Here is a 23222-nt window from a genome sequence, read left to right on the forward strand (position 1 = left end):
TATTTATCTGTTGAAGGGATTGATTTGATTGAACATTGAGGGGAGCTATTCCCATAGGAGTGCATTTGGGTTACCTACTGGCACCAGCAGGCTATTTACTGTTTCATAGAACTTGTTCTCCTTGGCCGGGGAACGATACCCAGCTACACCTGAAATTAGCATAACTTAAGTAAGCGGGTACCTATCATTTGACATTGTTACATTTTTCTAAGTATTTTGTTGTGCACCTCACACCTTGTCTGTTTTAAAACAATTCCTTGCCATATCCAGATCCTAGCTTGTGTGGCCAAAGTGGCTAAAGATAGGAAATGTGCTGATACTACATTTTTTTAAAAGGTCAGGCTTATGAGCATTTCAGTGTGACTTGGGATTTCGAGGATTCATTATTTCACATAACTGTGGTCCAATAAATCGTTCCTGGAGCTGTTGTAAGAGAGTGGCCCAGTACTCTGCTTCTTCATCACTTTATTTGGTGCACACTAGTTTAATGGTTACCATGTTCCTATTTTATGCAAGTTAAAACCACATTAGGCTCAGCCTTTTAAAAACATTTTTTTTTTTTAACTATCAGCAAATGCAGGACTTCTTACAAATCTTAAACAAAGAAAGGATTTGAAGCTTCTTTCTAAAAAAACAACTCAAGAAAGGGGACCCATTTCTGCATGTTACAGGCTACTACTGCATATATATTATTGCCTTAATTCTGACTGTGAGCAATACATGGGAACAGATTTTCACTAGGGTAGACGTTCAAACTGAACTATGCCCAAAATGGAAACCTGGGAAAAGGGTCTCTATTATTACCTGGTAATTACTTCAACATATGTTTTCATTATTGTACTACCTCACTCCCTTCGTGCGCAGCAACTATTTCCCCACACAATTATTTTGTTGTCCTAGATGTGGGGGGCCTTTCTGCACATCTAAGAAATACATGTATCTCTTGTCCTCAACTTAATAGGTTCTGTACTTTTAATTGCCAGGAAACTATCCAAAATGAAGAATGTTTCTGCAACTTCCGTTTTCTCCCTGCTGGTTAAAGTGGAAAACAAAGAGGCAAACCACTTGATCCACAAACAGCAGACAAAGTGATGATTATAAAAGGTGGATCCTTCTTACAGTAGCTACAATTGTATTTTTGATTTTAAAAAAAGCTAGCACAAACATAGGAAAAAAGAGAAATCAATGGGGGATTTAGCGCAGCGACAGACAATGTAACTCTTTGTGGGATCCACTAAAAGAATTAAACAAACATGCCAATGTTCATTTCATCATTTAAATAGCGCCTTTCACCATGGGTAGGTCCCAACATGCAGTAGGTTGAACGCCCTCTGGGGGATCGAAACCTGGGAAAGTTAGGAGATGCTAGTATGAGCGTGCGCATAATGGTCATTAAAGGTTATGAGGGCATGGCTGAGTTCCTACTAGATAGCCATGTCTAATTGTCATGTGTATGGATGGGGAGAGGTACACTAGGGAAGTAATCAGGGGGCGTGTGTAAGAGGATAGTCAATTATGTGTGCAGCTACTGTTCACATTTTTTGTTGTGAAAGGTAGCTACGTTCTTCTGACAGCAGTGTTGTGCAGAGTGTCGTTCAAGTTCTATGTGAAAGCAGATGAGTGCAGAGTGAAGCCGTGCCTTTGGCTAATTCCAGTGGGGCAGATTGAGAATGGAAAAAAGCATTGGTCATAATCAAGTTAAAGCAACCTATGGTGGCTGCATGCTACATGCCTTCAGCTATCATTAGGCGGCTACCTTCAAGACACCACTTAACGGTTAAGGCAGATTTGTGCTAGCACCTGCATTACATGTAGAGGAGCACATTCTACAGTTGCCTACAAGCCATAACTTGGTCAACCTCATGGACTTGACTAGATGCATTACCCTGGTCAACTGCGAGACCGTAACTTGGTGGCCCTCGTGGACTTGACCAAGTGTAGCACCAGGTTTACCTGCACAACCCTTCCAAGTGCTGTACAAAGGCTATCACCGGTGACTCCATCTAGGTGGAAAACTGCCCACTCTCTGTGTCTAATCTAAGTGCAGTATGTTGGCCATCCTCAATGTTCATCTAGGTGCGAATACGATGCCCCCTCTCAGGTCCGTCCGACTGCAATATATTGCCCACATCAGACAGTTAAAGTGTATAGAGAAGGCCCACCCTCTAGATGCCTTTAAGAGTAAGCCGTCCATTGCCCATCCCTAAACAGTCCAAATGTAGCACATAGTCCACCCCAAGGTCCATTCAGGTGCAACACCTTTCCGGCCTTCAAGAGTCTAAATGCTTTATTTTGCCCCCCCCCCCCCCTTCAGTGTTCTTAAGACGCAATACACTGCACACTCTCAATTCCGTCCAGATTCAAAACGCTACTCCCATCAAGGCAGTTCAAGTGCAGAGAAATGCCCACCCCCACAAACATAAGATACAGAGTTAAGTCTTACACAAGTATCTCCATCCACTGACCCTTATATCTATCTATGCAGATGATATGAAGAAGAAAAAACAAATTCTAATGGAGTATTTTTGTTTCAAGAGCGTCTTAATTTGACAGTAAAGTCACCAAGGTTTAATTTTTTGTTTGTCTCACCCAACTTTTGTAGAGAAGAGGCTCTACAGAAAATAAATATGAGTAAATATAAATTATGTCCCGTCTGCCAATGTCTAAAATAAACTAGCAAACACAAACACATACACACTTTGCTGCTAGGCTTGGAAGTAACAGAATAACTAACTATTCAGCAGTTTGTTTTGTGGGAGAAATAAAATAAACTTCAGGGCAACAAAAGTTTACACGCTTTAATGGTCTACATTACACCAAAGAATCACACACTTTTAGTAATACCCATTTATCTCACTAACAGTGCCCTCACCTAAAAATTCCCTTCTCCACCAGACACCTCAGAATGTACACGCTTAATTTCTGCAATCCTGCCTGATCTATGATCAACTTTGGCTGGATTGAGGTGCAACCCAAGCTACTACACCACTATGGTGGCAATTAGCACAGTATAAAAGTTGAACAAAAACATACCTAATCAACCAAATAGATATACTGTATTGTTACTGGCTGATCTTGAACACAATTGTTTATGCTGATTTTATTGTACTGCTAATTGTTCTTTGTGAAGCGCTTTGGTAAAGAGCGCTATATACAATACAAATAAAATACAAATACAAATATACATTTCAGAAAACAAATGCAAATACACAAGATTGCCATTGTCACATCCATTTATTTCTGAATTTCTACAATATATTTCTCTTCATTTTCACATTAGTATAATCTTTTTTGTACATTTGGAACACAATTGAAATATGCGAAATATCTTTCTATACAATAAAATAAGAAACATTTACAATATTAACCCTGTAAGGAAAGAAATTAAAAACCTCTTTAAAACAGGTCATGAAAATAAGTCACAAAAGTGTCATTAGAAACTGTGTATATTTCTATACATTATAATTGTAATATTAGGCACATTTTATATCAGCATACCCTAAATCCAGTTTTATACCACTAAATAATATCAACATCCACTGGACATTTCTGGAGAAACATTTTGGAAAGTTTGGACTGCAACCTTTGTACATTACAATACACAGCACCAGTCTTTAATAGTGAAATCATGTGTCGTAATAACCCTGTGAATGAAGCATCCATTGTGAAGCAGAGGAAGGCTGTCTGCCCAATCATTTGCTGTTGGTAAAGGTGACAACTTCCAAGCGCAGTACAATGGATAGAAACCAGGCAATGTCTGATATTGACATGCTTCTTCGAAAACTATGGACAACAGAATAAAAGGCTGGTACAATATGCCCAGCTAGTGCATATAGAGTAATGCATTATACAAATTCAAATTAAATCCATTCTAATGGAATATTTTTTCTTCAAGAGTGTCTTCTAACACACACACACATACACTTTGCTCCTACGCTTGGAAGTCACAGAATAACTAACTATTCAGCAGTTTGTTTTGTGGGAGAAATAAAATAAACTTCAGGGCAACAAAAGTTTACAAGCTTTGATGGTCTACATTAGCATGGCTGGAGTTCACCAAAGAATCACACACTTTTAGTAATACCCACTTATCTCACTAACTGTGCCCTCGCCTAAAAATTCCCTTCTCCATCAGACACCTCAGAAGAACAAGTTACCTACCATATCTGGGAACGTTCTTTCGATGGGATGTTCCTCCGACGTATTCCACATCTATGACATGTAATGTCCACAGCTGTGCTGCTTCGGAAAATTTTCGGCAGAGGGCGTTCTGCGTCCATGGTGTCGAGCCGATGTCCCTCGAGGGTCGACGTCACCAGATGTTATATATAGGATGCACCACGCCCGTAGCCTCAGTTGTAGTTCTTTTCCCCAGAACGTGTGGCACCAATCTCCTGCCAGTATGACTGGAGATAGCCTTGCCTTACGAAACCGTAAGCCGCAATCGCATAGGAAATTCTCTAGAGGGGCAGGTTGGGAGGGCGATGTGGAATACGTTGGAGGAACATCCCATCGAAAGAACGTTACCAGATATGGTAAGTAGCTTGTTCTTCGAGGGGATTGTGTCCTCCGACGTATTCCACATCTATGACAGACTCCCAAAGCAGTACCAAACTATGGAGGTGGGAAAAGAATTTAAAGATTTAGAATACCCAATCAAATGGCGTAATAAAGAAGCGCCTAACCAAAGGCCAAATCCTGCCCGTGGATTGAATCCATGGTGTAATGCTTGACAAAAGTATTGTCAGGTAAGTCAACTTCAATCTCGGAATAATTTGTCTCGCTCTCTTCCTCACCTGATGTAAGTGTGGGAGATGCTTTCTTCTTCTTCTTTTCTCTCACTGTTGATTTCTTTTTATGCAGGTACGGCTGACCGCGGAACGACGCCAGAGTGGTTACCGGAGGAATATCCAGAAACCAGAGGCCCCGGTCCGCAGCCGCCAGAAGGGGAAAAAGCCGCGAAGGCAAAAAACCCCGAAGAGCACAGGTATGTTGGTGCAGGTCTTCTGAACACACAGGTAAGCAGTAATACACAAACAGAATTGCTCCACCCCGTAAAAGTAAAGTGGAACGTGAGAGAGGAGGAAAGAGCGGTAATCGAGGTAAGCCAGGCGGGGTCGGGGAAGAGCCAGACCAAGGACCCAGAGAACGCGGGCAAGACAGGGAGAGCCAAGGGACTAGGAGAAACCCCGAAAAACAGGCTAAGCGAAAAGAAGGCAGATCGCCAGAGAGAGGGGCTACAAAAGCCAAGAGGAAAACTCACGGGAGTGCAGGCAACAAAGGAGAAAAGCACACAGTTGCAACGCGACCGCCGTCGGCAGGGAACTGCTGAAAAGCCGGTGGCAGCAGCCATGACAGAGAGAAACACTAGACCACTGCGAATACTGCGGCACAACGTGGTGGAGCAATTCTATGGCAGCTGCGTCGCTATCGGTTCCATACCCTCACATAGAAGGGGCGCATGACAAGTATGTAAAGAAGGCCATGTGGCTGCTTCACAAATATTCCTATTAGGAACACCCCGCTGAAGGGCTGTGTAGGTAGCCACGCCCCTAGTAGAGTGAGCACGTAATCCTACCATTGGGTCCTTACCCGCCAAACGGTAACACTCAGTAATAGTGAGGATAATCCACCTGGACAAGGTCTGTTTGGTAACAGCCTGGCCCAACCGGTGTCCAGCATAACCGATAAAGAGCTGATCGTCCACTCGGACCCGGGACATCCGTGAAATGTAAAAGCTCAGAGCTCTCCTAGAATCCAACCTATGGAGCCTCTCCTCATCCTTGCCAGGATGCGGAGGAGGATAAAACGCTGGAAGAACTACCTTCTGGCTTAAATTAAAATCAGACACTACCTTCGGAAGAAAAGAAGGCTGCACCCAAATGACAACCCTAACCCTGTCCTTATGGAAAACAGTAAAGGGCAGCTTGGCCGAAAGTGCCTGCAACTCACTCACTCTGCGAGCGGAAGTAACCGCAACTAAAAACCCAGTCTTGAAAGACAACAGTCTCAAAGGACAAGAGTGCAAGGGCTCAAACGGAGCACCCATCAGAAACTTAAAAACCAAATTCAAATCCCAAACCGCCACCTGGAAAGGGGATGGCAGAAACACATTAGTCAGCCCTTTTAGAGACTGCGAAATCCAAGGTATCTTAAAGTAAGAACACTCTTCAGACAAGCGCTTAAATATGGACATCGCCGCCAAGTTTCCCTTAATGGTAACCACCTGAAGGCCCTGGTGGGCTAAAGAAAGCAGAAAAGATAAAACCATAGAAATGGAACATTGGAAAGGATCAACATTCTGTCTCCTGCACCAGTAGCAGAACCTACGCCAACGGTACAGGGACTTTGTTGCTGGCCGCCTGGCCGAACGCAACACCTCCATCACATCATCCGGGAGGTCCCAACCCTTGTATCTGAACCTTTCAGATACCAAGCATGAAGGTTGAGAGTCCTGACCTCTGGATGGAGAACCTGACCCCCCCCCCTTCCTCAAGAGCAGATCCTCTCGGTAAGGAAGATGTCGTGGAGGGCAGATGGACAATTCCAGAAGGTCCGGGTACCACGCTCTCCTGGCCCAATCCGGAGCCACAAGGATCATGCGGGTCGCGAACCTCCGCAACCTCTGCAACACTTGAGGAATGACGGGGACTGGAGGATACGCGTACAGCAGTGGGAATGACCAATCCACCACAAACGCGTCTCCTAAGGCTCCTCTCGGAGGAAATTCCCTTGAGCAGAATCTCTCGCACTTCTGGATGACACTGGTGGAGAAGAGATCCACTTGCGGGATTCCCCAAAGAGCGAAGATCTCCAGAAGGACCTCCTGAGCCAACTCACACTCGTGAGAGACTGCGCTCTGCCTGCTCAGAGCATCCGCCGCTGCGTTTTCGTCTCCAGCCAGATGAACTGCCGAGATCGAAAGACCTTGTTCAATGGCCCAGAACCAGAGCTGCATCGCCTCTCTGCACAACGGGAGTGACCCTGCCCCCCTTTTTTGTTGAGGTAATGCAAGGCCACTGTGTTGTCCGTCATGATCAAAACACTTTTCCCCCGTACAGTCGGCAGAAAAGCCTTCAGTGCAAGCCTGAGGGCTCTCAGCTCTAACAGGTTGATGTGGAGTCTGGACTCTGACGGAGACCAACCGCCGCTGATGGATAGCTCGTTGGCATGAGCCCCCCATCCTATGAGGGAAGCATCGGTCAGAATCGTCAACTCCGGCCATGGTTGCCAAATGATTCCCCCTTCAGCAAGTTCCTTTCGTCGGCCCAACACAGAAGATCCTGTGCGACCGAAATTGGAATCTGAACGGGAGCCGACATCTTGCCCGAGAACTGGGACCACTGCAGTTTGAGAGCCCATTGCAGAGATCTCATCCGCAGTCTGGCCTCCGGCACCAGCAAGATGCAGGGTGCCATGAGGCCCAGCAACCTTAGGAAATTGAAAGCCGGGAGACACTGGGCACGTTGAAATTTCTCCACCAGCTGCACAATGTGATGATCCCTGACCTGAGGAGGCGAACACTTCCCCAGGGACGTGTCTAGCACAACACTGATGTACTGGAGCTGTTGGGAAGGTGTCAAATGCGACTTCTTAAAATTCAGGGAGAAGCCCAGCCTGTGGAGGGTGCGCAGGTGCGACCGAGATGATCCAACACTTGCTTGGGACAGCGCGCGTGGATCAGCCAGTCGTCCAGGTAGGGGTAGACGTGAATCCCCCCTCTCCTGAGGTACGCTGCCACCACCACCATGAGCTTGGTGAAGACCCTCGGGCGGAGGCCAAACCGAATGGCAGAACCCGAAACTGAAAGTGCGAGTTGCCAGCGGCAAACCTAAGATACTTCCTGTGCTTGGGATGAATCGGCACATGAAAGTACGCATACTTGAGGTCGAGAGATACCAACCAATCCTGAAGTTGAAGGGCCTGGAGGACCTGAGAAAGAGTAACCATCTTGAACTTGTCCTTCCGGACAAGTCTTTTCAACCAACGCAAGTCCATGATGGGTCTCAACCCTCCGTCTTTCTTGGGAATCAAAAAATATGGGGAATACCAGCCCTTGTTCCTCTCCGCCACAGGCACCAGTTATATGGTGCCTTTCTCCAGCAGGGATAGGATTTCCTGCGCAAGGAGCGGATCCAGACGCTTCAAAGAGAGCTTCCCCGGTGGATTGTCGTGAAGGAAGGGAAGGCAGTAGCCGTGGGCTATGATCTCCATAACCCACGCATCTGAAGTAATGGCACGCCATTCTCCGAGAAGCTGAGCTAGTCTGCCCCCAACCAGCGAACCATGGGACATGGCCTCATGACTGATAAGTAGCGGCTGCGGCAGTGCCTGATGGCAAAGAGGCAACTGTCCGAGCAGATTTGGCACCACGATTTCCCCAACCACCACGGGTACTTTTTCGCTGACCCCTTTGACTGGCAGCCCTTATCGATCTACCAAATGAGGAGTAGTACCGAAAGGAACCTCCCCTCCATTGCTGTCCCCTAGGATGAAAATACGGAGGTTGTCGTACTGCAGTGGTCAAAGACTTCGCTGCAGCTTTGGAGGTCTGTAACCTCTCAAGGCTCTCGTCAGCCTTGCTGCCAAACAAATAAATGCCATCAAAGGGCATGTTGAGAAGACGGGATTGCACATCCGGGGCAAACCCCTACTTCCGCAACTGTGCACTTCTGCGTATCACGGTGCTTCAACGCCATACTCCCAGCAGAAAATACCTTTCTCAACCAACCATCGAAGCGCTTATCGTCCCTATCAGGAGGGATGGTAGGGTACGCAGCCTGCTTCGAGGTGGCCGTAGCCGCCTGCACCACCAAACTCTCCGGAGTAGGAAGCGCCGATAAGTAGCAGGGGTCACAACTGGTTGGGCAGGATTCTTTCAGAAACTACTTGTTAACAGCTGGCAGCCTCTCCGGAGCAGACCAAGCGGCCGCCACCCTTCTTTGCAAAGCCATGTGAAATGGCAATACCGGGTCAGTGGACGGACCCTGATCCAGGATATCCGTCAAATCATCCTGGTCCAATGCCACGGGAGGGGCAGACCACCCCAAGTACTCCGTCACCCTCGACATGAGACGCCGATAGGAAGATTCTGCATGCGCCTTAGGCTCAGGCTGGCCAAACTCCACCTCCGGAGAGGTGTCAAGGCCACTGGCGTCATGCAAGGACTGACAGAGTTCCTCCATCTGACTGTGCCCAGACAAAAGGTCGTCAGAGACTTCAGGATGCACAGGCAAATCCATCTCCTGATCAGAAAGTTCATCAACCTCCGAAATGTCTTGCAAAGGCTGGAAAAAATCCAATCTAGGAGGAGGAACAGAATAGGGCTCAAAAACAGGCCTCACAGACTTATTACTAGCCTTCCTCGGAGGTTCTACAGCCCTCAGGGGCACCTCTGGCAAATCCTCCACAAATGGCATCGACGGCGCCGAGGGAATCAGCGTCGACCGAGGCGCCGACGTCTCCGAGGTCGGAGCCCCGAGAGAGTCCTTCATCGGGCACGGCACCGACGGCGTCTACTTCTTCAAGTGCGGAGCCCCGACAGAGTTTTTCAACGGGCACGGCGCCAATGCCTTCTTCGAAGGCTTCACAGGTTTTGATGTCGAGAACCGGGACCTGGCACGGCTGTGGCGATCGTCCTTGTCCGATCGGGACCTTGACAGCTCCCCATGATCGCGCCGACTGCCCGAGCCCAAAGGCGTGCGAGTGGTGGACCCAGCCCGTTCCGTGCTGGCTTCTTTCGAAGGCACGGACGGAACTGTGCCTTGCGACTGAAAAATTGCTAACATTTCCTGGCGGAATGAATCCCATTCGGCCGGCGACGAAGACTTGGTGGGACAAGTCAACCGTCTGGCGGAGTCCTCCTCCTCCGGGGACGGGGAAGGCGACCAGTGACGTCGCTTCCTAGAATGCCTCAACGAGGCAGAGGAATGGCAGGAACCACTCCTAGACCGAGAACCCCTGGATTTTCGCCTACGCAGAGAGTCGCCCTCGAGTCATCGGTTGAAAGCCCAGCAGACTTCGATTTACGGGGTTTAGACACCCCACCTACCTTCAATTTCCCCTTATGCTCCTGCAAGGCCTTAGACGTCAGGGACTGGCAGTCATCGGTGGCGTGGCTCTCGTCGAGGCACCAGAGGCAGATGTCGTGCGGGTCCGTGATGGACATTTTTGAACCGCAGTCCCGACATTTTTTAAAATCCGACCTCTCGGTAGTAGAGAAGACGAAGACATCTTTCGAAGAGAAGAATCAAGCGTACTGAGATTCCGAAGCAAACACGTTTGAGGAAAAAACAGAACTGAGGCTACGGGCGTCGTGCGTCCCATATATAACATCAGGTGATGTCGACCCTCAAAGGAGGCCCTCGAGGGACATCGGCTCAATGCCATCGACGCAGGACGCCCTCTGCCGAATATTTTCTGAAGCGGCACAGCTGTGGACAATACATGTCATAGATGTGGAATACGTTGGGAGGACACAATCCCCTCTGATGTATCTGCTTAATTTCTGCAATCCTGCCTGATCTATTATCAACTTTGGCTGGATTGAGGTACAACCCAAGCTACTACACCACTATGGTGGAAATTAGCACAGTATAAATTTGAACAACAACATAGATAATCAACCAAATACATATATTGTATTGTTACTGGCTGATCTTGAACACAATTGTTTATGCTGAATTTATTGTACTGCTAATTGTTCTTTGTGAAGCGCTTTGGTAAAAAGCGCTATATAAAATACAAATACAAATATACATTTCAGAAAACAAATGCAAATACACAAGATTGCCATTGTCACATCAATTTATTTCAGAATTTTTACAATATATTTCTCTTCATTTTCACATTAGTATAATCGTTTTTGTACATTTGGAACGCAATTGAAATATGCTAAATATTTTTCTATACAATAAAATAAGAAAAATTGAAAATATTAACCCCGTAAGAAAAGAAATTAAAAACCTCTTTAAAACGTAATGAAAATAAGTAACAAAAGTGTCATTAGAAACTGTGTATATTTCTGTACATTATATTTGTAATATTAGGCACATTTTTTATCAGCATACCCTAAATCCAGTTTCATATCACTAAATAATATCAACATCTACTGGACATTTCTGAAGAACACATTTTGGAAAGTTTGGACTGCAACCTTTGTACATTTCAATATACAGCACCAGTCTTTAATAGTGAAATCATGTGACGTAGTAACCCTGTGAATGGAGCATCCATTGTGAAGCAGAAGAAGGCTGCATTCCCAATCATTTGCTGTTGGATAAGGTGACAACTTCCAAGTGCAATACAATGGATAGAAACCAGGCAATGGCTGATATTGACATGCTTCTTTGAAAACTATGGACAACAGAATAAAGGCTGGTACAATATGCCTAACTAGTGCATATAGAGTAATGCATTATATATATACACACATATATAATACAGTTTATTTAATCTGATCATATCTCAGAGTTTATGAACTTTTTGCAAAGACTTCCTAAAAAATGCTCAAAGTACATTCCAAAGTAAAAGAAAGGAGTCAAACATGATTGAAGCAGTGTAAAGGATTTACTCACATAAGTTTAATCCCGAAATGATAAGCAATGTTTTATGAGAACATTTTGGAAGACTATTTGACTAAGTAAATGTGACACGCCACAATCACAAGGTTCAAATGGGTCATTTACATGGGACCATATCTGAAGTTTAGTAAGGGACTTCCTCTGTCAATATTTATTAACAAGATATGCCGCCTCCTAAAAATGAATTACTTCATAACTTAATGAAGCTACAGTCTTTTAATCTATCAAATGAAATATGAAAGTCGTCTAGGCCCAGTGATATGCTGCTAATGCACATGTAAATCTTCAACAGGAAATGGGTAGTAACATTACCAAATGTTTCCCATCTATGTGGTATGAAGACAACAGTTAGAAAAAAAGCTATAATTACATATTTATTTTTGGTTTCTTTTTCACATATCCAAGTGCAATTATGTTTTATGTTTTCAAAATTCTCAGCCCAGTCAACAATGCCTACACTTCTGAATCTAAGTTATTTGGAGTGTTGCTCATCTTCAAAAGCATGCATGGCACAATCCTGATCTGAACAAAGAATACACAATTAACAGTTTCACGGTCTAAAAACTGAGATGTGGCCATGACCATAACAAGTGGGCCAAAACTCTCTTGTTGAAAGTAACATTAAACGAAAAAGGAATCAATACAACTACACAAACCTGTAAAACCTGGCATACGAACAAGACTGGTATTAGAGACCATAATAATGCATTAGTTAATAATGCAATGTATCACACAAGCAAGTCTCATTACATAGAAATAACACTCTGAACATTTGATCCTAATTAAGATGATCTCAATATTAAGTGCATAATAAAACTTCTTGAGTACTAGTTTTATTTTAAAACTTAATGTCCAAGTCAGAAAAAATAAGAGGATACATAAGAAAAAAGGTCTGAGGCTTAAATCGGGATGCCTAGGAATCTTTTTCTAATGTGTTACCTTGCTTTGGTAGGCTTGAATCAGCTGTCTTTAAATACTGGCAAATAATGAAGGAAGACCATTACCTGTTTCTATAAATGTCAGAAGCGATAATGTATGTGGTTGTTGAAGCAATGCCCTAGAATTAATTTTCTGTTAGACTGTAAGTGAACTATATACCAGACAACAAAATACAAGGACAACGTTTGTTGCACTTTGCAGTCTTCCATTTCCTATAGACGCTCGCATGATAAGCAAGACCTTTTGGCTTCATTTGCTTCAAGCATGTAAGTCTAGAACTCACTTGTTGTCGTCATGAATTAATAGAACAGGTCCTTCTCTCTATATCAACCACACTGTTTTCACATGAACGGCCAAATCAAAAACTAAAAACTTCTGAAGAGCATTTGCCTTTAATTGGAGACTCTAATATGAACACGTTTACAGTATTTTCAGTTGAGTCAGTGAGTCAACCGACGAGATAAAGTTTATCATTCAGGCTACTGTTCTTGGTTAGAATACAGTAAGAACTGGTGAAGGGTTGACTTCCATGTACTGATATTTACAAACCAACCAGAATACATTTAATTAAGCAAGTATTCAAGTAATCAAATTGTGTTTTGCATAGTTTTGGAAAAAAATGCTTTGACATCATCAGATGTTGAATCACTGTGGTGCTTCACAGAAACTCACTTTATTGCTCCTATCAGATAATTGTTTCATGAGGGTTTTTATGAACCTATTAAGGTATTTGAGTTAAACAAAATCTGCATTTTTTTTAATTGGCAACCGATTTGTGGGTAATCTTATAAACATCAAAAACAAATATCAAGCTCAAAGATCAACTAATATCAAATTGTTTTTCTCAAAGCAAATCACACCAAAATCTCTTTCATCAAAGTACTTATAATGTTCATCATACAGAAAATTCATCAGATGGAGCATGAAATTGGACAACTGACAGCAAAAGAAGGCCAATTTAAAGTACCGGACAACAGTTCAAAGACATATGCTCTTTTTTGCAGTTACCCTTTTGCAACACGCGTTAGAAATATCTTGTTGTTACATTACAATGGTCTATACCGTTGCCGAAGCAATCCCTTTTCCATTCTTTAGTTCACAAATATCATCAGCCTTGAAGGCATCTCAACTTTAGCGCAACATCCATAACAGCAAAAACAATTGTAGGCAATCAACTGCTTTTACTGTAAAGTTTCTTTGAATTGACATACCCACAGGGCAGGATTTCAATGGCTGTAATTTAACAGAAAGGCTATTTTAGAAATAAAAAAACAAATCCAGTCGTCACTGGCTTCATAACATGCTACAATATGTGCATACTGTATATATGTGTGTGACGTGCAAGCTACCCCATATATTCGCTGCCTGTGAAGTACAGTGATGCGGTACAGCTATAGTAACACCAAGAGTTTTCCTGCTCTGCTTCCTGCTTCCATCTTTGGGGGTTATGCCATTCTTCTGTTTCAACAATAAAGTACTGTTTTCTGTTCAGTCTCATAAAATGCCACAGTTAAACACAGCAGGAACTTGTTGATTTGTTTGGATGATTAATGGCAAGGCTGATAGCAGCAATATTTTTCAGTGCCTTAAAGAATGGGGAAAAAAGAAAAGTGGCCATTATACATCCAATCACAATAAGGCATGAAACCAACAAGAGAAATCAATTAAAGCATCAAATAGCAGTGTTTGTTTGGGAAAGTAATGTATCCCAAAGTCCATAAATCTGCAATAGCCCAGCTAGCATTGATTGATCAGCAAACAGGAAACGGCTAAAAGGGATCCCCATAAATTAAAGGGTGGGGGGGAATGTCAATAGACAACAGCAAGAACCTACCTTTATGGATGAGTTCATAAAGATAATACATCTAAGAAAGCAAACTAAGTTATAACATTTTCCATTGCCAGTTAGTCTGTATCAATAGAGAGTGACGCTTCCAACTTGGGGTCCTGCTATGTTACAAATGTAGGTGCTGAGTCACAAAGCTCTTACCAGGTGTACATGTGGTTTATGCCTGTAAAAGATCATCAGCACATTGGATTCAGCTGAACGTATGTTCATCCAAGTGTTTACTCTGGAAAGGTCATTGTTTGTTTTTCACGGAAGGGGCTGCAGATCGATACAGGTCAGGGGAGCCACCAACCTCAAAATACAAACCTTGGAGGTTGCATAAGGAGGCTGGCACCACAGCCACCTCCCTTCCATGGTTACCATAGGAGTGCAGATAAGGGTAGTGTGGTGAAAATATCCCACACTGATAAGCAGGATATGTCCTCCATGTATGAAGATAAAATGGTTCTTTTGATGGTCCAAGAGCCTCTAGAATTGAAGGCATGAGGTTTGATCCCACACAACAGCTTCTCATAAGTTTGGACGTTGAGTCACTAAACACCCGCATCCCCCAACAAGCTAGCTTGGAAGTTATTGGTGAAGTGCTTTTGGAGAGAAGGGATGATCATCCAGTTTCTAACAGATTTATTATGTGGTGTGTAGAGATGGCATTAACTAAAATCAAATCAAATTCCAGGACCAATTCTATCTATAAAATGAGCGTACTGCCATGGGGCAGCCATAGCTCCCAAGCTACCTAATTTATTTGTCAATACATTTGAAAAGAACATCATATATAGCGACACCAACCCATTTCGTAATATCATATATGAGTGGCTATACTATAATCGATGACATTTTGATTATTTGGACAGGGTCGCACTCTGCGGCCTTAGAATTTGTGGCCTGGCTTAATACCCAGAATAGGTATTTGAGATTCAGTCATACCATCAGCCATGTGGAAGTGAATTTTCAGGATACCACCATCTATCCCGTAAATAATGTCTTTATATACAAGACCGGAGGGAAAACAAGTATATGAACCAATCCCTAACTACTGACATCCCAATTGACGAATCCTGGAGCTGGTTGGCAAGAGCTTTATCAGGCCCCAACGAATCCTAGAACGAAAGTAATTGTGAAGATGGAACTTTCAGAATATGCTCCTGGAACACCAGGGGTTTGCCCCATTTGTTGAGAGCTCCTGAACACAGATTGGAAGACACAGACATCATATGTTTCCAGGAAATGTGGATGCAAGAACCGCCCTTATTAACTATGGTTAACAACACCACCATTGGCTCGGTCATCAAATGTATCCATCCCAGTTCTCTCATCCAAATTCTCCTAATAAAAATGGATGAGTGAACACCAGCAAATGAAGGCGTATAAGCCCTTTTCAACTTGTTTTGGAACCCCTTGGCTAACGACGCTGACTCATTTGTTCAAGAAACAATGAACTGGATTGACAAGTTTAGAATAGATCTAATTGCCCCATGGATCATCTTATGTGGGGACTTAAACATCAATTGTTTCTCACCAGCCTTGAAAAGCCACAAAGACCCTTCTGGAAGGCACATAAACTAGGCTAAAAACTCAAGGGCCAAACAATGGTGCGAGAAAATGGAAATAAGAGACCTTCATATTACAAATGGGAATGTGAAAGGCGTCCATGAGAGTGCAATTACATGGCACTCTCCCCTTGCCAGCGCCACATTGGACTATTTTTTTGTGGATCCAAAGACATACTCAAGGGTCTCCGGCTTAAAGATCTTAAACTCAGATAAGAGTGATCACAACCTATTGATCCTAACCTGCTAAAACCTAAACTGACAACAGGCACAAAGCGAAAAATATCTGTTTGGACATATGGGGTGTCTCTGGATTCCAACAGAGGAAGATTAAGAATCAATCAAAAATCAATCATATGTTTGACTAGAAGCTTGATGGAATGGAAACCAGATCAGAGAGTGAGTCTGAATTACGAATCCTTTTTGAAGATCTTCAGAGAAATCCAGCGTCCGAGTGCAAAACTGCTTTTTTAAGCGTTAAAATGTACCTGATAGTACTATGGCATCGAAAAAGACTCAATTACATCGAGATCTAAAAAGGTTCAACTATCTTCCAACACCAACCAGATGTCAAGAAAGAAAAAAAGTGAAACAGCGATTCTGCAACTGGGTGGCAAACCATGGAGCAACTCTTTATCAGCAAGATTCTGAGCGTATACTGCAGTCTGTATGGTCCAACAACAGTAGAAATCTATGAACCATGCTTAACGGTAGGGAAGAGACTGACTGCTCTCTCCAATTGAATCCTATACATGAAGCAACATGGATCGCTCACTTTGAGGCCCTATTCACTCAACAAGCGGAAAGTGCACACCATGCCCAGCAAAAGACCATAGGCCCTTGTGACATAAAGATCAACAGAGTTGAAGTTAAGAACATTATCACTCGTGCCAGCACGTGCAGGGCCCCCGGCCCGGATGGAATGACAAACTCAATTTTGAAACTGGCCCCGGACCTCTGGACGGACTTTTGCATGGACCTATTCAGGGAAATTCTACAGCAGGGAAAAGTTCCACCATCATGGAAAAGGGCTATAATAGTCCCTATTTTCAAGAAGGGCAATAGGTCGACTCCGAAGTACTATAGACCTATCGCCCTTCTGGACATACTAGGGAAAGTCTTTGCCGGAATTCTACTGAAACGCATAAAAGAATGGATAGTAGAGCCTAAATCGTACAACCCCAGACAAACCGGTTTTGTGACTGGGACAGACTGCAGCCTAAACTGGCTGATTCTGAGCATCTTCAAGGGAAAGCAAAGGAGCGTCTCTACGTTGCCTGTGTAGATATGGAGGCTGCTTTCGAGCCTTTGATAGAGCGCGACTTTGGCAAAAGCTGTCGGAAAGAGGTTGCCCTAAAGTTCTTGTGGCAGCCATAAATGATCTATACTCTGAAACAACTCGACAAATTAGACTGAATAAAGATGGATGGCTTACGAAAGAAATCAGCACTACAAAAGGCCTAAAGCAGGGTTGCCCTTTGGTATCCATACTGTATAACTTCTTTATCAGTGATGTAGTGCATATACTGGACCCGCCAAGATCTTGTCCACCTAAGATTAACACAAATTCAGCAGGATGGCTTCTTTACGCGGATGATTTGGTGCTGCTGGACAGGACACCACTGGGTCTCCAAAAGAAGTTGGACGTCTTGCAAGCATATGTAGCCCTGAATAAACAAAAAATAAATGCAGCAAAAACCAAGATTCTTCTAATCAAAAACCCAGAAAGAAGAAAGAAACATCATCCCGATGGCACCTGGATAACAGCATATTGGTATCAACCCTTTCCATTAAATATCTTGGAATTATGATAAGCGCCAGCAGAATGGAGAACGCTTGGCACTTTCACCTTGTCCGAAAAACCAATCAGTTGAGAGTGCAGGCCCTTGTGATTACCATAAAATATGGTAAATGTTCTCTCCAGTCTGTAATCCATTTTTACAACCAGAAAGTGGTGCCAGCTCTGACCTGCGGCAGAGAACCAGGCCTCGGTTTAGCATTGGGAAGGCTAGGAAAAACTTGAGAGCAGGTTTTGGAAACGGGTCCTGGGACTTCCTCAATCGATCCCAATGGTGATCATAAGACACAAACTGGGCCTTGTCTCAATGTATACAAGAATAGTTTGGAAATCGCTGTCAGTTTTTGGCAAATTGAACTCACGGAACTGTCCGCCGCAGTATATCATCATCAAGAGCAGTCTGGAATGTTCCTTTGACAGGACATTGAATGAACAGAACAACAGATGCCTTGAAATCTTGACCCAACTGGGACTTTCAATTAAAACCCTTTGTGAAAATCCTCTATTGGTCAAAAAAACACTGTGCGTGGTTTATTGGTCGGAAACAGAAGCAAAAATGTTGGTGTCTTCTCATCACACCTTATCAAAAACACTGACCAATAGCTTGAATGTCCTGCCAGCTTATTTAAAAAGATTCGCAAATCCTACCTCAAGAAACCTGCTTTTGAGATTCCGCCTCAACGTTCTCCACACAAGATCTGTGCTTTGTCGATATGGAGGAAGAGACTTGTAACAAGTCTGATGAAACATTTCAACACTTGATTCTCTACTGCCCTGAATTAAGACAAGAGAGAACGCGCCTACTTTACGAAAGAATGACAAACTTGGCTGGCACTGACGCAGGCCTATGGAGGGAGCTCTTATATGGAGGAAATAGCCCTTCTATGAATAGATGTTTGGCAATTTTCCTAGATGAGATATTTAAGAAAAGAATCAAAGACAGTCCATCGGAATAAAGGACCTCACTAAAAGGTTACCCCATTCAGCCAATAGACTAATAAAACCTTTGACGAAACGAGGTACCTTGGTTCTAAAAGGAATCTAAAAAGAAGGGCTGATTACCATAGACTAGACCTATTGGTAACTTCACCATTCCATTATACTTTAGAGGGAAACTTCATCTAATATCTTACATAAAAGAGTCTTGTTGGAGTTTCGTTCTAAAAAGGAGTATTCCTTATCTGCATGGTACTAAGACTGATGGAAAAATCGATTAAGCTTGAAACTTGGAGGTTCTTAACTCTTGAAGTTTGCGATGTTGTAACTAAAGTTTTTGTAATAAAACGGTATTTTAATTAAAAAAAATTATAATAATGTCTTATTTTTCAGACCATTTCACAAACCTACTGATAAGAACGTGCTACTCCAGTTTCAGAGCCATCACCCTAAGCATAGTAAGAACATTTTGCCATATAGCCAATTTTTTAGGCTGAGCAGGAACAGTAGTACAAGATAATCCTTTAACATTGAGGCTTCCCGTCGGTGTGCAAAATTACGGGACAGTGGTTACCCCAGGAAGCTCGTTAAACAATCTGTTAACAATCTGTTAAACGGGCATTGAACAACAACCATGAGGTTTTGTTGGATAAAAGGCCTAAAAGAGACGTTACATCCAATAGGCTTGTCTCTGTGAACACTTTTACTGATTTGTCATATAAAACAAAATTTGTGATCATGAAAATTGGCAAAAGTGTTTCGATAAGTCCTTTCAAACACCTTTGATGGCTTACAAAAAAAGTACTAACATCAGAAACTTAATCATTCACAATGATATTCAACAGGGCCTTAATAAACCGAAATCCATAACTGAATTATGGAGTCTCCCCCCTGTGACGAGGCACCATAGATATTGTTCATGCTCTGTATGTGAGTTGACACTAGACACACAGGCTGTGGGTCTGGATAGGATTAAATTGTGGCGACTGAAAGAATTCACGAATTGCAACTCTGCCAATATCATTTACATGAGCAGGTGATATGATATGGCATTTAGAACGTGCCTGTACACAAGTGCGATTTAATGTACATAGGGAAAACGTATCGCAAATGCAAAGTTTGTATCATTGAACATAGGAGTTGTTTGCACAACCAAATCGAAACTGCCCTGGTGGGTAAACATTTCTTGGCAAAAGGACATTCCCACACAGATTTGAGATTGGTAGCATTAATTAAAGTTTAAGGTCCTTGCCAGAGTTCTATCAATCGAAAGCTATTACATATGGAACAGAAATTAATCTTTCTGATTTAAAGTCACATTATGGTCTTAATGATTTAATTGAATGAAATTTGGCATAAATCACTGTGGATGTTGTAAGTGTGGCCCTCGATGTAATCTTCAACTGTTGCTTGCATATTGTGGTGATTCATGTCATTTAAATCTTGTGCAGCAATTTATTTTACAATCCACTGTAATTTCATTTACAATCCACTCTGTGTACTGTGTAACCGTATGGTCACATATTGTGATGATTCATGTTGTTAGATCATGTGCAGCAGTTTCCATTGTAATCCATTGTCGGGTGTGATTTCAGTACGTGTTGTACAGGGTCTTCAGGAACTGACAATTCATCAGCATGCTACTGCTGTATAGTTGTGCTAGCCAATTGAAGTAAGTTACTGCATGGAGCTCAGTTTCGGTGGGGTTCTCATGTAAATTAATAGTTACTCACTGTAGTGACTAACATACTCTTAAATCCATAGTTCCCTTTCCTCGATACTGTATGGGCGTCCCTCGGGAGGGACAGGAGACAGAACCTTTTTCACCAGAAAAATCTTCTTTCTTCCCCTTTAAATTCAGAGGTGCATTCGGGTGCGACCCTGGGAGCATGCGCTCGCCTGACTCTGCCCACCGGCGCCACTCCTCAGTCCCCATTGACGCGTCAACAATATTTAACATTGCCTAATGACACCTGTATTATTAGGGGGGAGGATAGTTGGAAGTTTGGAGGAAAGGGGACTAAGAGTATGTTAGTCACTACGGTGAGTAACTATTAATTACTTTTACGTCCCGTCACCTTTCCTCCATGCCGTATGGGCGATTAGAACTGAATGTAGCCCCAGGGTGGAGTGTAGACCCTCCTTAAGCAAACGCCTGCCCAAAAGCTGCTTCTGATCTAAAGGCGGCGTCCAAACAGTAGTGCTTACAGAAAGCCAAAGGGGTGGCCCAGGTAGTCGCCCTTTTGATGACCTGCCAGGGCACATGCTGTTGAAACACGACGCTGTGGCTTTGGCTCTGTCCGCATGTGCAAGAAAATTGGCCGGCACTGGTTTGTGCTGCCCCTCATAGGCTTCCTTGATGGCCGCGGCCATCCACCTTGCTATGGAGGCCTTGGAGCCCTGATAACTGGGCCTTGAACCACCAAACGTGATAAAGAGGGCGTCCGACTTGCAGAAGTCCTTGGTCCTGTCAAGGTAGTATTTTAGCGCACGTCTGACATCCAGATGGTGCAAGACCCTCTGAGGCTCATCCTTGGGGTCGGTGAAGAAGGTGGGTAAGACCATTTCCTCGTTCAGATGGAAGGAGGATGTCACCTTGGGTAGGAACACAGGGTACGTCTGGAGGACCACCTTGACCTTGAGAAAGCGTAGTGCTCGGATGCCACCAGAGCCTGGATTTCGCTGACTCTGTGAGCGGAGATGAGTCCTACAAGCAGCACTGTTTTTCAAGTGACCAGTCTGATGTCTGCGGATGCCATTGGCTCAAACGGTTTGTGTGCCAAGGTGCCCAGGACTACATTGAGGTCCCACACAGGGTGCGATTCTTTATAGGCGGGTAGAGCCTGTCGAGGCCCGCCAGATGCCGTTTGACCACAGGATTAGCGGAGGAGAAGTGACCCCCCTCCGAATTTCTGTAGGCTGCTATGGCTGCCAGATAGGTGCAGCATGTGTCCACCTAAACTCCAGAGTGGGCGAGGTGTGCTGAGAAGGAGAGTACATCGTCCAAGGTGCACTTAAGGGGGTCGATCTCCTTGGAGTCGGCCCAATGACAGAATCTGGACCATTTGCTCTTATATTGGCTCCTGGTAGCTTTGTTTCTGGTGCCCTGGATGATCTCCAGGTTAGTCTGAGATAGGCTCAAGTGTTTCAGTGTGACCTGCTCAGGATACACGCTGCGAGGGCTAGCTTGTGAGGAGCAGGGTGGAGTACCCTGCCGGGTCAGGAGAACAGCTGGACCCAGAGGTAGGTGAATGGGGGGCCTGTCCGATAGGCTGAGCAGCTCGGAGAACCATGGTCTCGCCGGTCACCAGGGAGCTATCAGAATGATGCTGAGGTGACAAGATTGGTTTATCCTGCAGATCGCCCTGTGTACCATGGGTGTGGGAGGGAAGGCGCACGCTGTCATTTAGTTCCATTGTATCTGGAATGCGTCGCCCAGGGAGCCCGGGCTTTCTCCCTGCCAGGAGGGGAACTGCTGGCATTTCCTGTTGTCCCGTGAGGCAAACAGATCCACTTGGGGTTGACCCCACCTGAGGAAGATATCCTTCAGGATCAGGTCGTTCAATTGCCACTCGTAATCGTCTGCCCCCAGTCTGCTCAGCCTGTCTGCCTCCAGGTTGGACTCCCCCGGGAGGTGGACAGCAGTGAGGTAGATGTTCTCCAGAGCCCATTCCCACATGCTGACACCGAGGTTGCATAGTGCAGGGGATCTGGTACCCCCCTGCTTGTTGACACAGTACATGCTGGTGGAGTTGTCCATCTGGATAAGTATTGTCTTGCCCTCTATCAGAGGGAGGAAGGCCTTGAGGGCCAGCCATATGGCCTTCAATTCTAGCCAGTTGATGTCAGACTCCTGTTCCTACGGAGTCTAGACTCCATGGACGCTGTGAATGTCCAGCGTGGCTCCCCAGCCTTCTAGGGAGGTGTCCATAGTGACGGTGACCTGCGGGAGAGGCTGCCGGAAGGGCTGCTCTGCCGCAGGTTGCAATCCGCGGACCACCGCCTGAGGTCCGGGTGGAGGGATGTAGGAATGTCGACAGGCTCCGCTTGAGAGCCCCTCTCCTGATTCTATGAGGCTGCTAAGTGCAGCTGTAATCTCCTCATCTTGAGTCTTGTTTGGGGTACGGCCAAAAGGACGGCCGCCATAATACCCAGCAGGTGCTGGTACCACCAGGCCGAGGTCACTGTCCTGGACAGGAAGTGACTAGTGGCTCCTTTGATAGCCGTAATCTTGTCCTCAGAGGGAAAAACTCTCTCGGAGCCGGTGTCCCAGATGAGGCCCAGGAAGGTCAGGCTCTGCGTGGGTTGCAGCTGACACTTCTTGAGGTTGATCGTAAACCCCAAGTCTTGGAGTGTGCTCATAAGTGCGGAGGAGATGTGGAGAACACCCTCCGGAGTTGAAGCCCGGACGAGCCAGTCATCCAGGTATGGGTACACGTGGTGGCCCTGGGCCCGGAGGAGGGCTGCCACTGCATTCATTAACCTGGTAAATACCCTGGGGGCTGATTTGAGGCCGAAGGGTAGCACCTTGTATTGGAAATGGCAGCCCATGATCCTGAACCGCAGAA

The 23222-nt window shown here is 44.5% G+C and overlaps 1 protein-coding gene across 3 annotated transcripts in view; it reads right to left on the bottom strand.

Annotated features, from left to right (window-relative positions):
• Window positions 1-10788: 10788 nt before the first annotated feature.
• Window positions 10789-23222, bottom strand: part of ZZEF1 (zinc finger ZZ-type and EF-hand domain containing 1) — a 3309810-nt gene continuing 3297376 nt past the window's right edge. For all 3 annotated transcript variants that reach the window (XM_069614719.1, XM_069614718.1, XM_069614717.1), the window contains exon 55: window positions 10789-14106. In XM_069614719.1, the coding sequence (XP_069470820.1) occupies window positions 14032-14106 (75 nt within the window). In that variant the 3' untranslated portion in view covers window positions 10789-14031. The remainder of the gene's footprint in view (window positions 14107-23222) is intronic.

The sequence above is a fragment of the Ambystoma mexicanum genome, chromosome 9 (assembly GCF_040938575.1).
Source record: "Ambystoma mexicanum isolate Mex_15411 chromosome 9, UKY_AmexF1_1, whole genome shotgun sequence".
NCBI lineage: Eukaryota > Metazoa > Chordata > Amphibia > Caudata > Ambystomatidae > Ambystoma > Ambystoma mexicanum.